Source organism: Montipora foliosa, chromosome 9, assembly GCF_036669935.1.
Source record: "Montipora foliosa isolate CH-2021 chromosome 9, ASM3666993v2, whole genome shotgun sequence".
In the NCBI taxonomy this organism is placed as follows: Eukaryota; Metazoa; Cnidaria; class Anthozoa; order Scleractinia; family Acroporidae; genus Montipora; species Montipora foliosa.
Genome location: NC_090877.1, coordinates 19171359 through 19187384, shown reverse-complemented (window position 1 = coordinate 19187384; position 16026 = coordinate 19171359). Strand labels below are relative to the sequence as shown.

At 41.2% G+C, this 16026-nt stretch overlaps 1 protein-coding gene across 1 annotated transcript in view; it reads right to left on the bottom strand.

Annotated features, from left to right (window-relative positions):
• Window positions 1-16026, bottom strand: part of LOC137969432 (phospholipid-transporting ATPase ABCA3-like) — a 34720-nt gene that overhangs the window by 7824 nt on the left and 10870 nt on the right. The window contains exons 6-14 of the mRNA XM_068815655.1: window positions 15415-15641; window positions 13782-14100; window positions 10163-10363; window positions 7853-8228; window positions 6767-6951; window positions 5650-5818; window positions 4286-4527; window positions 2963-3142; window positions 1798-2310 (exon numbers count right to left, since the gene is read on the bottom strand). Coding sequence (XP_068671756.1) covers window positions 1798-2310; window positions 2963-3142; window positions 4286-4527; window positions 5650-5818; window positions 6767-6951; window positions 7853-8228; window positions 10163-10363; window positions 13782-14100; window positions 15415-15641 — 2412 coding nt within the window. The remainder of the gene's footprint in view (window positions 1-1797; window positions 2311-2962; window positions 3143-4285; window positions 4528-5649; window positions 5819-6766; window positions 6952-7852; window positions 8229-10162; window positions 10364-13781; window positions 14101-15414; window positions 15642-16026) is intronic.

Here is a 16026-nt window from a genome sequence, read left to right as displayed (position 1 = left end):
CTTCGACAACTAACCTCGCGTCCTGCTATTTTCAAATCGGCCTCACCAACGTCGTCCACTTTGGTACGACTCCGGCAAGTGCCCACATAGGAATGCGCAATAGGTATGTCACGCAATCTAACGGCGCGGTCGCGCAAACGTCATCGATTCGCAAGCTACTTATTGGCTTGATTAAGTTGGCGCTTACTTTTGTATTAAGCTCAAGCCTCATAGGCTTTCGAAGTCAGAGGTTTTTACATAGAAAATGACCGTTTTTATACTAGGCTGATTCGTCCAGAGGGATTATACATATATTACCTCTAGTGATAGACGGAGACGCATCATCCATCCCGGAAAGAGTTTTAGCGAGTCTTACGAAAGACGGGCACGAAACGTATTATGATTTCAGACGAACAATCTGATCAGTAGCGAGAAACTTGGTCTTATCAAACGATCTGTTTGCTCAAAAATCCCTCTTACGGTGATTAATTAACCCTTTAAATCCCAGGAGTCATCGGGATGTAAATTCTCTTCACAATCTCCATGAAATGTCAGTCAGACAGGTATTGGGAATGAGGATTATCATCAGCTTAAGAGGTGTGATCTTGATATAATACCAAATTCTCCTGACTACCCAACAAAGAACTTTATGGTACTAGTTGGGAGAATGAACGTTTCGATCGAGGGGAATGTTTCACTCCCCACCGACGCAGCGCCAATAGCCCCATCATTCGTCTGTTGAACAATCTGCATCTGCTGTAGTTCATCTTAGAAGACGCACTAAATAAGATGGTTCGTCCAGACGAATAATGAGTCTCCTGGCCATCTTTATGCTAGATAAAATGAAAAGATGCACTAAAATCTTTGGGATGAGTCTTCGTAGACGGATACTGCAAGTCTAGTATAAAAACGGCCAACGTCAGAAGAATGTCGGTATTGTCTATCTTTAGGACGGCTACTGCTAAATGTTTGCAGGGAAAAAACGTGGGCGTATTATGTTCCTTGCAAGATCCATGATTTTGCATTACGCATGAACAACCCCTGGTGCGTCCTCTTAGTTGCGTACCAATCAGAGGCGTTGTGGTCATCAGGCCCAATCTAATTGGTCATAAATTTGGCGAGACCCGTATTCTAAATTTAGATAAACTGATTGGCCAACGCCAACTGAGAGATATGTACACTTCTGGGTTATGGGCTTCTCTCAATTGATGTCTTTTAAAGGCGAAGAACTTTCACTCCAAAATGACAATCCCTTTTTTATCGATGAATAGAAAGTTCACGAGGAGAAAAGCTTTTAACCAAATTTTCAATCTTGAAATAGCTTTCTAGCCTTGTGAAATCCTTGTTAAAAATACACATATGCAGGCCGCCATCTTGGATTATACGTGACGTCATTGAGCTCAGCAGATCCCACTTTTCTCTCGGAAATGTGAACAACATGAACGCTGTTTCTTCCGTCTGACCTATTTGAGCAATTTATGTTGCTGAACAAAAAGGTATGACTAGAATACGAAGAAGAATCTGAACAGCTTTGTGTACTCAAGCTTCCCGCAAAAGTTCAGGTTTAGCTCAATGACGGCACGTATAATCCAAGATGGCGGCCTGCATGAGTGTGTTTTCAACAAGGATTTCGCAAGGTTAGAAAGCTATTTCAAGAAAAAAGCTGTTCTCCTCATGAACTTTCTATTAATCGATAAAAAAAAGGATTGTCATTTTGGAGTGAACTTCTCCTTTAACAATTTTTTCAATAGCCTCAACCGAGTGCTTTGATTCGTGGACAAGGGTGTGAATACCAAAAAGAAACGAAAACTGACTTACGGCTCTTTCCAGCAAACACCTTCGTTAATTCTTTAATAACAAGGACATCCTGTGACGTCATGACCCGATCTTTTTCCAACAAGACGTCGTCATCATCGGCGACCGAAGATTCTCCGTAAACAGAACCCACCACCGACGAGTATCCACGGACAAAGACGTGCTTGCAACTTTTGAAAAATCCATACTCGATTAACAAAACGAGAGCATAGAAAACAATTCCTTCGCAAGCCAAGAAAATAAGATAGCGTCCTATGCCAGGATTGGCCCATGCTAGGTAATTGTCTTGGAACGCAAGCTGGCTGCCACCAAGTTTTCGAATGAATTTCTCACAGTCTTGCTTAGTGTGAGGGAAGAGTGGTATTTTGGAATGGACACACATATCAACGGCTTGATTAAAGAAATCCAGGGCATTGTAGTTGTTAAACATATCGCCAATTCCCTGACCGAGACAGTAGTTGGGCAAAACAAGAAAGGCCCATTTAAGGGCGTTGGCCACATCTAGAAGATCAAGATCTAAAGGAGAGAGAAAAAGACAGCTTACTTGTAATAGTTTTGCTGATGCGCGCCTCAACTTATTTAATACACGCTAAGAACAATGAAACAAAGGATGACCATTAGAATGAAGAGACTTAAGGAGTACTTCCCTGAGGTACTGTTTATTGCGCTACACGAAGTGGTTCTAATTTTTGAGGTCCTGGAAGAAATCCTTCAGCGAGACAAGTAACTTCAAAGCCACTGAGAACTAATTTACTCGGTATTGTATCATTCGTGGTAATATACAAGGTAAGGTAATTCTGGTCCCAATAAACGAGGAAATATTGTCTCAAGAAGAAGTGTTTCCCAGTTTACACGCTCACGCTACATTTGTTGCGGAGGCAAAAAAGGTTTATGATTTTTTTTTCAGTATTGTTTCACTACCTCGGCAAACGTTTCCACGTTCTCACACCGGCGAAAAAAAGGTGAACGCTTCTGGAAAAAACTAATTACCAAGAAAATTATCCTTTTTGTAGGACCTTTAAATTCATGAAAAAAAATCTAGAAATAGTCTGATCAATAAACTGATATCCATCAAGTATCTTTCGACTTTGAAAGCCAACGTGTTATCGTACCCAAGCTCTGTGGGTGAAATATTTTAAGCAGAATAAGGTTCTCTCTTATGCTTTACCTGGAATACTTAGTATGAAGACAGTAAGGAGTGTTGCCAGTCCAGTAATTGTGTTAAACATTGTTAGAGTAACGAATGCTGTAGACGCAGTGCGGAAGACAAAGGAGAAAAGATACATGAGAGGAATGATGGCCCAGCCATACAACATCAGCAACAGAAACAAGTAACCAAGCCGTGGACCTGAAAAACAATTGCCAAAATAAAAACGAACAAAAAGGAATTCACTTCTTCGTACCATGAGACATCCACCACGAAAAAAAAAAAAAAAAAAAAAAAAAAAGAAGATATATCCAGAAATGCGGGCAAAGGCAAAAATGGCAGACTTGGCAAAATTTCGCCAAGAGGGTGATGTGTGGCAAATTTTTACAGACTTTCGCCAAATTTACGGCATCATCTCCATTTCTGGACATCATAACCTCTAGCTAACCAAGCGCGAGGGCCGTACTGGAGAATATGGTCCGAGGTCGTGGCAATGATGAATGTTCGTAATCTTCGGCCTTGCATCAGCGAACTTTGAACGGCAACTTTTTACATGCAAAAATAAATTCCGTTTCCTATAACTGTACTGTTGTGATGAAAAAAATGAATTCCGAAATTTAAAAAATTATTGTGTTTCGCTTAACTTGATCCCCGGGAGAGCGAAAAAAACACCGAAACGGACCGTTTTCACGGTAATGGTCCGTTCTGTAAAATCCCGACCAAAAACCAGCCAATCAGTGCTCCAATTGGCATGAAAATTGCTTGCCATATAACAAGTGGAGATATTTGACGACTCAGCGAATATGGCGGATTTAACGAAATTTCGCCAAGAGCGCGACGTGTGGCGGATTTGGCAGCATTTCACCAAATCCTCCATTTTCGCCATTACCTGCATTTTTGGACATAAGTAACTTAGTTGAGCATCTAAAGAATTCAAGCATCGCTTATGTGATTATAAATATGAAAACCAATTTGAAGTCTTCCTAACACGTAGCTTCAGCCATTTTGAAAGTTCAACGTACGCGTTGGTTTCAACGATTTTAGAAGAAAAGAGAGACTGCTCGCAGTCTACCAATCATTTAACTGAATTTGAAACAAACCAATCAGTTAATTGGTCACCAGAGCCCTTCCGACGCGAGTGACCGTGAGGGAGTAGTTTCTAATTGGGTGTGACGTGACTAGTCCACCCTTGGAGGGAAAAGCGAGAGCCTACTGTTGAAAACTGATGTTGAGCAATTACATAAATTCTTCCCCATCCGGTGACATCACGAGGAAAACCCTTAAGAATGAGACAGCATAGGCTAATAAATTTCTCTAGCAATGGAACGTAAGCATTTTACAAACCTGAAAAAGCCGGGACGTCGAAGGCTGCCACAAGTACTAAAATCGACAGGGCTGGGATAAGAAAATTGATGAGGTCCCACGTGTAAGCAGAGTCCCAGTAGCTGAATGGGTCGACACCGCTGACAAACTGCACGTGTTTGGCTTTGTTGGAACGTTCTTGGACAAGAAACACCACAAAACTTGAGGCCAGGAAAGCCATGGCAAACAACAGGTTGAAGGAAATCTGGAAGCCAAGTCCATTTCTAAAAAGAAATGAAGGGTGTTTAAAAAAACGAAATGATATAAATGAAATGCATCCTACATATTGCACTGCGGGTATGAAATCAAGTAAAACTATGTTCTCGCAGTTATGAGCGCAATTTTACGATTGCGTCGAGAAGCCTGAAAAATTCAAACATGTGAACATGTGAAGCTTGAAATGACCAGCTCCCAAAGTCAGAGGCTTCATAGCTCAGTTGGTTAGAGCGTCGCACCGGTAAATCGCGGGGTCACGGGTTCAAACCCCGTTGAAGTCCTGAATTTTTCAGGCTTCACGACGCAATCGTAAAATTGCGCTCATAACTGCGAGAACATAGTTTCACTTGGTGTTTAAAAGGAAATTCCGGTAATCAACACCCTACGAACAGGCTCTAAAGTTTTGCGCGGCATGCAGTATCGCTTCGCCGCTTCTTTGCCAGTCGAAACACTCGCGTTGCCACAACAACAGCAAAAAACTGAAGAGCCGCCTCGTTGCCCTAGAAATATAAAAAAATAATCTATATCGATTTTTGAAACGTTTTAGAAATTATAGCCCATCCGCTTAACCACTGTGTCATCATTGTTACGACTCATTTCATTGTTATGTATGTCTCTTACGCCATGCATCAATTGGTACTTACATTTAATGCCTTCGGTGTTAAATCAATCGTGTGGTTTGTGCAATAAAGGGAAGGTCCCGATGAACACAAGTCAGGATATCGAGTTACGTTTGTTGTTTGAAAACAAGAAGCCGGCGAAGGAAGTGTAAGAGGAAACGCTGTCATTCAACTAATTCCTTTTTGCATTTCCGAATTCAATGCCGTGCCCTTGTAAAATTTGAGTTCAAATGCCAAAAGTTTGGGATTACGGGATGGTGAGAAGTTGTTTTTTCCTAAATGATCGAAAACTGATTTTCAAAGAATGAGATTTCTAGCTTGGATTCGTCTCGAAAATGTGGAGTAACTGAATTCGAAAATGGCCATTGTTAAACTTTGGGACTTGGGTACACTGTCAATCTCTTTTTCCCCTCGTTGTTTAACACTATTCCATAGTGATTTTTTTTCACACAGGAAGAGCGTTTTTTCGATGCATTATTAAAGGTCTGACTACGGAATACATTCACTTACCGTTGCAAGTCATTAATTTTTTCCAGAGCCGTTCGGGGTAGGGGATGGTTAACTGTTGTTATACTGTAATTAGTTCCAAGATAAGACCGCAAAATGCCTTTATCTGCAGCCGCAAGCGACACTGCAATAGCATGGTAAGCTTGGTTGTTGAACCATGCAGTGACGTTAACTAAGAAGATATGAAGAGAACACAATCAAGATAATTCAGAATGTTCTTGAAACTACATAAAAATAATCATATTTCACAGCTGCTGAACCGTGCCTTTATTGAGTTTCACACCTCGAATGTTTCAGGCCGTGCCAAAACTCTAGTTTCTTAAGTACAAAGGGTATTCTTGGTTTGCAATCACGTGATTAGACGTAATAGCGGAGCTCCGCGCGCTGAAGGCGCGCACATGGAGCACCATGGGTAAGAAAATATGGTAACCCATCTGTGCGACAAAATCTCCATGTATTACGATCAGCATCACGTGACCATATCGCGGGCTCAAGTTTAGAGCTCATCGAGGTGGCCATACTTCAGATAGTTTACAGTATCTCAGGAAAGTACTCGTTAGCATCTTTCATTTGAGTGGTCATCCTTTGCTTCATTGTTTTTAAGATCAGAATTGAAAGCTCCAAAGAACTAGCGAGTCTAAAATCAGTTGAGACGAACCTAAGAATAAATATCCCGGTAGCTCCGCTTTTACGGTTAGCTAAATCTATACATTAATAAAGCCAAATTCCCAAAAGACTTTTTCGCTATTGTTCAGTACACCAACCAATGACGTGTTTACTAAATTTGAGTGTCACTTTTGGCTCCAAGCGCAGTGACGCAGTATGATGAGAATTTGTATGATTGGAGGGACAGGTTTTACAAGGCCCACCCCTAACTTCCCTTCGTCCAATCAAGCTAAAAGTTCGCGGCTTGGTGATTGTTCCTGCAGGATTCCTTCACTTCTCGAACTCATCGGAATTGTCATCGATCTCATTATCTTTTCGCATTCGCTGCAAAAAAAAAGGCGATGGCAAAATCTCGGGGACACCAACGTTTCTCTGTTTGCAATTTAGGGACAACAATATGGCACACGGGGGAAAGTAACTCCATTACATTTACGGTAAAGGAACAAGTACCAACCTTTGTCATTTTTCTTAGCAAATGTAGCAGCAATCAAATCCTTTTTGTTGAAGTCACCAAGTCCCATATCCTTAGCTTTGCTTGTCAAATAGTGCATCATGTCACCAGTCACGTGAACTGGCCGAGTTTTCCCATGCTGCCATTGACTCCTGTACTTCTCGGCAAAATGACGTGCTTCACTAGAACTTTGAAATATTGTACATTCTCAGAAATAATTCATCGAAATTTCTTCTGTGAGCAAAGATTATACAGGGTTTTGTGTAAAATGGTCGTAACCAGCCGCGGGTGACCCTCATACTGCTTGATTTTTCTTGTCAAATAGAAATCAAATACTGGAGTTTGACGAATGATTGTCAAATATATGACGACAAGGGGCACACGCTCCCCTTCCATCAATTTTTCCTATTCTGCTTTCAAGCGTTGCTCCCGTTTCGTTGTATTTCTTGCATGGACCCTCCATACCAAATGAGTTCGAGAGCCACGGTCAAATTTACGCCCGCAATTTTCTCAAGATTCATCCTTGAGTTGGCTGGTCGGTATTCACGGTGTCGAAATCGAGCGGGAGAGCACACCTACCGTCCTTCAAGGTTGAATGTATCATAACAGAACTCGCAAACTCAATTTTGATAAACTAATGAAAAACGAAGTCTTCCTTTGAATCGAGTCTCCAACTACCTATTTACAACACCACAAGAAGCCTGGTGTTTGGCGTTATTTTTGGTTCAGGATTACCTTTGCTATTTTCTCGCTTTACCCGCTTAGGTGATGCGTCCATGGTGATGCGTCACTCCCTTTGTGGATTAGAAATTTACATTTAGCTTTGTATGAAAATTATTGCATCCAACTTAGTAACGGACAGTCATTTATGAATTTAAAAGGCTCCCTGACAACGGCTTTAGTTCAGCCACAATAAAAGCTTAAAACGAACTCAAGATAAATATAAAGTAACATAGATGAAAGTTGCGCATATTTCATGACGCCAGGTTGAGAGTTTTAAACTTCGGCTTATCGGTTAGCAAAAGACCTTTGGTCGGTCGCTTTTACTGCCCTTAGGTTTAAGATTTTTATTTTATACTACATACTCACTTTTCTACACTCCATGGAACATAATTCGTCTCGAAGTGGTCGGTAGACAAGATTAACGGTGGAGAGTCGGTGGGTTGAGGGAATGTCTTTGCACTGATAAGAGCAAAGAGTGTGAAAACTAGAGGAAGGAGAAGCTGAGAAACAATGGCTGCTTTGTGACGCTTGGAATGAAGGACACGCTTTACAAACATTGCATACCATCGCTGCCGAAACAGGCGAAAACCCGATGAGTGAGAAAAGCTGTTGTACTCGCCAAAAGTGCCATAGCTGCCAGAAACAGATCCAAAGATTCCCATTCTGGCAAGAACAGAGGATCGCTCGGTTACGTTTGGTTCGTGACCATTCATAGATTCTGTTGTGTGCATTGATGACGTTTCTGAAATTGAACACAAACCACAGTTTCTTAAGGCGTCACAACGAGCTGGGGAGCATTTTTTTAAATAATTTTTTTGTTTATTCCTATCCTGGCTAAGGATTACCAAAATGAATGCCAAAAAAGTTGCCACAAAACATATGGGACACAAACGAAATGGCTTGTAAGAAGGTAATCTGAGAACTTTGACTTGGAATGGTGTGGATAACGCTTTGCAGCTGATCAGAGGGCCGCGAACGAAATATGCCAGTTTCGTATTCTCGCAGCTGGACTGGATCTAGCATGAAATGGAGGCTAATGCGGGCAAAATAATTTGCATTTGGAAAGATTTGCCCGGATAAGCCTCCATTTCATGCTAGATCCAGTCCAGCCATGAGAATTCGAAAATGGTCTATTCGCACCAAGTGAGAAATTCAGCGTCACGTTTACGTGACGGCAGGCAGCATTTTGTCACAAATAAAAACCATGACGGTTCTCTCTTTCGTTTCTAGCTTGTCTCTATCTTTTGAGAATTTGCTCAATATCTGTAGCAAACAGGCAAAAAAATGAGCTAAAATCACACAAGTTTCCTAAATCGAGCAGAGATGGTGCAGTGCTGAGAGCACGCGCTTCTTATCAAAAATTATCCAAAAATCCCTGTCTCCTTTTGTATTTGCTGTTTTATTCAAACCTTTCTTCGATGTTTAAAGTAGCTATTTTTAACATTTCGCTTGATTTGGTTGCCGGTTCTCAGAGGCTGAATTCGGCTAAATTTCTTGTCACAGCTCCCTTAATCCTTTCGACTAATCTAATCTAATCTAATCTAATCTAATCTAAACTGATCTAATCATTTTACTAAAGTCTCAAGGTTATTTAGCGGAGCACGAGTGCTCTACAAGTTGGGGAGACTACGCCCTTCATACCAATTTTGTTCCAAGAAAGTTTGCACACAACCTAAAGAGTCGGGACAATCACGAAGTGATTAGAATAAGGTGAAGTTTTATTTTTAGGTGACGATCTCGTAGCCGTCGTCTCCTGTCGACGGAGAAAACGCCGGCCGTAACTTACAAGAATACAGTGAACATTTAATTTTCTATATCGTTTGGAGACTATTTCGTTTTGGGGATGAACGGAATAATAATCTGTTTCTTTTGCTTCAGAGAGCAGAGTGAACCGGATAAAAGCAATGAAATTAACAAAAAATACACCGAATCCGAGTTCTTTTGGGAGTTTGGGGGAGGGGAGTTTAGGGGGGGGGGGGGGGGGGAAGCAGGGCTGGCGCAGTGGTGAGAGCACTCGCCTTCCACTAATGTGGCCCGGGATCGATTCCCAGAATCGACGCCATATGTGGGTCGAGTTTGTTGGTTCTCCACTCTGCACCGAGAGGTTTTTCTTCGGGTGATCCGGTTTTCCCCTCTCCTCAGAGACCAACATTTGATTTGATTTGTTCTGACTTCAGTTGATTTGTGGCGGTTTAGAGAGAAAATTTACAAATTATCCACAGATGCTCCAGTCTTCTAAATTTGTAAGAGCTGCATGATTTTTAAAGGACAACTTGAAAATTAACGAAGGAGAGACCCAACTGTCCCGAAGACCACTTTTTCAATAAGATAAAACTTTCGATTGTTCAATGATCGTTTTTTTGGCTTGACAGAAGTGATCCTCGGACCTAACTAGACAATGTAAGCAATCGTCACTTTAAGAACACCTGAAAAATTCAGGTGGCTCCAACGGAATTCGAACACCTGACCTCTGCGATGCCAGTGCAATGCTCTACCAACTGAGCTTTGAAGCCACTCATTTAGGAAGCAGGTCAATTTGTTGGGCTCCTGTGTTCCCGTAAAAGGACCTGATGAATGAAAGTTCTGTATATTTGAAGTGTGGATTATAGACGTCTATGATTAACCCGCAATTCAAATACACATTTCTTTCACTCATTCTATTTTCCCTTGACCAACCTTCGTCGTCTTGTTTCTGTAGTTTGTCACTCAATGAACTGTCCATTTCCTCTCCGACCTTAAGAAACACTTCCTCCATAGTGGTTACTGAAGCGCCATAACTTGCAATGCCAAGCTCTTGGCGACGCGTTTCCAGTTCCAAGAAAAGCTTCTCAAATTTGCCGGTTGCTTCACTTGGCAAGATGAATGACAATTCTGCACCTACAAGTAAAATGGACACAACGGTCCACAACTAAGATTTTTATTTATTTACTTATTTACTTATTTCCAAAGAAGACGTTCTGGATGACAGTAGAACAGTAGATAAATTGGCATGACGCAAGTCATACAAGAATAAATTGTAGTTAAAAGAAATCACGTTACAAGCGCTTGGTCCCAATAGGAATGATATCTATTCCTAAATATATGCAACTAGTTTAACTACCGTAGGTGGCAAACGGTCCACCAATGTGCTATCAGTGGAGTTGGCAATGCCTTTCCACAATTGTTCTTAAATTAAAAAAAAAAAAATCTTACATTTGTCCCAAGAGTTCAGCTGGCTGTTCTTGTGGGACTCATGTACGTCATAGCAATTACAAATTTACTTTCTTTTTTTCTTTCACAAACACCCAAACAAACACAAGACACTACTTGGCCAAAGCAAAGTTAAAATCTCTCACAGCTGCAACGATCGCGGCATTGTTATCGAAGCTAATTAAAGAGCTACAGTTGCGCAATAAATCAACTTTTTTGGTTATATTTCGAAGTAAACTAGATTTTCCTGTCTGAATTTCCAAAAGGAGCACGGTGCTTATCACTTCCTTAAGGAAGCCAGCAACAAAGTTGGTCTTTTTGTGAAACTTATCAATTCCATAATTAAAGTGACTCAAATTATATAAACGGCCGAGCTAGTTTTGAAAGAAAGTTTGGTGCTGCGTGGGTAGGGAGTAAAAAGAAGAAAAAAAATTGGATTTGCCAAACGAGTTGATAAAGCTGGGTAAACTAGAAGTAACCTCGGATTACTGAAGTGCGTTCAATTCGACAGGAAGCAAAGGAGAAGGGTGGAGAAAGAAAAAACTGTATAGGAACAAACAATCATGAGATGCGCGATCGTCATTTGCGCATATGACGCATCAATACACGTATGACGTAATTCAAGATGGCGCTGAAAAAGCAGACGAAGGGGAAAAACGATCACCCTCTCTGTGCACAGGATACCCAAGATTAGAAAATGTCGAACGCAATTAACCACTGACTGTCGTTAGCTCTTCGTCAACTTTCACTCTGACGTTGGACTTGCGCTCAAAACGTCGGCTCACAAAACTATCCTACGGTGTTTATTTTACCTTTATCAACTCGTTTGCATGATAAAATCAAATTAGTGATTAATGATTCCAAGTTCAAGTGAGGCCTAACACTACTGTGACGTTTTTATGCCCAATTATTCCATCAGAGATCAACCCTAGTATTGGAATTGGGCCCACACAAGGACAGAGAAAAACTCTGACCAGGGTGGGATTTGAACCCACGACCTTCGGATTAGATCACCGCCGCTCTACCGACTGAGCTACAAGGCCAGAACGGGAGCAGGCCGTGGGTATGTGAGATGTTATTCACAAGGACAAATTCGGCTCGGCCCAAGCCTAGTTTAGATAATCATTAGCCGTTGTCCTTCAGTAGCATTTTGTGGTTAATGATTCCAAGTTCGAGTGAGGCCTAACACTACTGTGACGTTTTTATGCCCAATTATTCCATCAGAGATCAACCCTAGTATTGGAATTGGGCCCACACAAGGACAGAGAAAAACTCTGACCAGGGTGGGATTTGAACCCACGACCTTCGGATTAGATCACCGCCGCTCTACCGACTGAGCTACAAGGCCAGAACGGGAGCAGGCCGTAAGTATGTGAGCCTTGTAGCTCAGTCGGTAGAGCGGCGGTGATCTAATCCGAAGGTCGTGGGTTCAAATCCCACCCTGGTCAGAGTTTTTCTCTGTCCTTGTGTGGGCCCAATTCCAATACTAGGGTTGATCTCTGATGGAATAATTGGGCATAAAAACGTCACAGTAGTGTTAGGCCTCACTCGAACTTGGAATCATTAACCACAAAATGCTACTGAAGGACAACGGCTAATGATTATCAAATTAGTGATATCGCAGCTCGTGATACCCAATAATAGGGAGCAGCAACGACAACGGCGACGGCAACAAAAACGTCACAAATTTGCAAATTTAGTAAGCAAAAACAATAGCTTTGCACGCCCTGCACGTGCGTTTTTCGCTTTTGTCCATTCATTTCTTTGCCGTCGTCAGCAAAACAACAACGTGAAATAGCAAAGTTTGAGGTTTTATCAAAAACGTCAGCACTTGAGGATAGATTTAAATTAAGTGCCGTTCCGACGAGTGCCATTTTTGAGGAACTGCCACACCCTAGTAATATTTAAAAGGTTGAAATAGTCACGTAGCGATGAAAATAACGCGAATTTATATTTTAAGATGACGTTCTTGTAGGACGAGAGCACATGATGATGAATTTTCAATTTTATCTCTAAATATCCAGTGTTCTCAGCAATTTTAACTTGTTCTGAAAATGTGGGCTCACACTTTCCATGGCGAGCGACTTGGAGTAATCGCAGAATTATTAACTTTAACGGGAAATAATAATTTTAAACGACGTTCTCGTAGCCGTTGTCGTCGTTCTTGTTTAAAGTGCACCTAACCCCAAAAATTTTTTTCGGTAAAATAAATCTTTGCACCTGTTCGAAACGCATTGCGGCCATTTTTTCCTTTTTCTAACAAATCCTGCCATTTTATAGGCTTCGAAAGTTGCGAAAATCCAAGCATCTTTTGTTCACGACCGAGTCAGAAGGGGAGTGGGTCTATTCCCGCTTTGACGTCACATACTGATTTACATCGCATTAACTCTTTGTAAAAGTGCATGCAAAGTAGATTGTGACGTCAAAGCAGGAATAGACCCACTCCCCTTCTGACTCGGTCGTGAACAAAAGATGCTTGGATTTTCGCAACTTTCGAAGCCTATAAAATGGCAGGATTTGTTAGAAAAAGGAAAACATGGCCGCAATGCGTTTTGAACTGGTGCAAAGATTTATTTTTGCGAAAAAAATATTTTGGGGTTAGGTGCACTTTAAGGTCCCTAATATAAAACTAACCGAGCGCGAGGGCCGTACTGGGGAATACCAAAACGACCGAGGGCCAAATATTCCGATAATTCCCCAGTACAGTACCGAGCAAGTGGGGTAGCAAATAGTTTACTAATTATATGGCATCGTTTCTTTGTGCGATCGGACACTTTTCCGCTTGGTGAATGTTCGCAATCTTTGTCTTCCATCAGCGAACTTTGAACAGTAATCTTTTAATCATTAACATGAAACTAAATTCCGCTTGCTATGATTTGGACTGTTGTGAGGAAAGAATTAAATTCCGCTTCTTAGAAACCCTTTGTGATTCGCTCAACTTGAATTTCCCGGTAGAGAGAAGAAAGTACGGAAACGGACCGTTTCCATGGTAATAGTTCACACTGTAACGAGCCAATCAAAGTGCGTCATGCTCCGGCATACACTGTAACCCGGCCTGGGGTACAATTTATGATCTACTGCAACAACATTGATATCAAGGCCTCACCAATATTGCTCTCCACCTGAGCTGTTGGTACATGATTTTTGACCACTGAGATCACCTTGGAAACATCACAAGTAGGTTCCTTTACCGTGACCATGTGGTAACCCACTCCATACTTGCTTTTGAGAAAAAGAGAAGATCCACAGCACTTGATGTTTCCTTCTGCCATGATGGCGATCCTGTCACCAAGGATGTCTGCTTCGTCCATGAAGTGTGTGGTGAGCAAAATGGTTCTTCCTTCCTTCTGCTGCTGTAGCAAGTCCCAGGTGAACCTGCGAGCTGATGGATCCATTCCAGAGGTGGGCTCATCCAACATCACTACCTGATAGGAGGGCAATTGAAGTGATTGAATAAGCCATCTGGAACCCTACCAAGTCCCTTTACAATTCTGTGTATGGGACGTTACGGATACAAACTGCCACTCCATTTAACATTGGAAATGATTGTTTTTCTCCGTTTTATGGGCAGACAAAGAAAAGCAATTCTTTACCCATTGAATGGACAGTTTACAGTATTAATATAACGAAAGTTGCTTCCACATAAACAGGACCTGAACAATGGATGATCGGAAAATCAATGGATTAATTACTGTTGATTAGCATCGATTGGCATCGGCCAATCTATGATCAATCGATAATCACACTTAGGTGGTCGCGAACTCCATCGATTGCCATCGATTGGCACAAAATTCATGTCTCCGTGTCTTCAGGTATCGCGGGAGTGTACGCAGATCGTATATTGTTTTTAAACCTCAGTAGCAAAGGTCCGAGTCCCGCTCAGGGCAAAAACCAATTTTTCGGATGGGTGTGTCGAAAGGTAAAATGCACGGTATGTGTTCCTTTCTCCTGTATATACAGACTATACCTTTCATTTGCCTCGAAATTTCTAACTTTCATGATAATCGATGATTATAGATGTAGTTTCCCATCGATTAATACTGATAATCGATGACGATCAATAATCACAAAAATTTTCGTGATTGATTGTCCATTGATTATCAAGATCAATCGATTAATTGATATCGATTGTCATCGTTTGCCATCAATTATTTCATTGATTGTTCAGGTCCTGACATAAAGAGCATACCGGAGCCACTATCGTTTTCAGCCTACAACCATATTAAAGTGCATAGAAAAAACTGCCCTTGGTATTTAGTACAGGGCAAGGCCATACTCCAGATCTAATCATCTTGGCAGCAATTTTTTCGCATTTGGATCTCCTGGCCAGTGAATATCATATCTATTTCATGGATGGGCAGTTACTAGCAACCACTCCATACTGGGTATTAATAAATATCGACCCTAGCACATACAGTTGTCCTGAAGCTGGATGACTTTAGCAAGAAGATAGTATCTTTTTAAAATGTGGATTATTCTCTCTGTCACCACTTGCAAACACGAGTCAGGAAAAAAAAAAACCTAGTTTACACTTGTAAGCGCTTTTGTTCTGAAAGTGGATGCAATTTTTGCTATCTATAAATTGCAACTTCTTAGTGAAGAGTGTAATCGGAAAACTAATACTCCAATAAAATTTCAGTGTGATTTAAGTGCATTGAACCGGCGATAGGCCCTGTCATGCTTTGTCATAGAGGGATCTTACACTCTCACACTTTAAAAACTGCAAAAAAATGGCTAACCTTGGAATCAGCAATCAGTGCTATTCCAACAGATAGTTTCCTTTTCATTCCACCAGACAATGCCCGTGTCTGCGTGTATCGTTTATCACTCAATCCAATGCAATCTATCATTCTATCCACCTCTTGTTTTACCCAGTAAGAGGGACAGCTCTTTAACTTGGCAAAAAACCAAAGATGCTCCTCGACAGTCAGTTGGTCAAACAAGACATCATGTTGTGGACATAGACCTGATTACAACAGAGTTAATAATCAATTTTACCAATGCCATCGATAAGATAAAAATAGGATTATCAAATTTCACAGATTTGTTCAGAAAATACTAATGAAATGCATGTAACGGTAAATGTCACAAGTGCACTGTTAAAGCATTCTGTCTGCCTTGCATAAACCTGTAAACGTCAATTACATGTAACTACCGGTATCGTTTGGGACTGGTTATACCATTGCTTTTGCAAAATTATACATCAACGTTTTTAATTCAAAAGAAATCTTTGCCACTGGTGCATAGCTGCATTAATTAATTTTTCTAGGACACTTGTAGGTGTTGCTGTAAAGCATTCAGTACCTTTTCCCCATATTTGGCAGTTTAAGGGTAAAGGGCAACTGATGCTT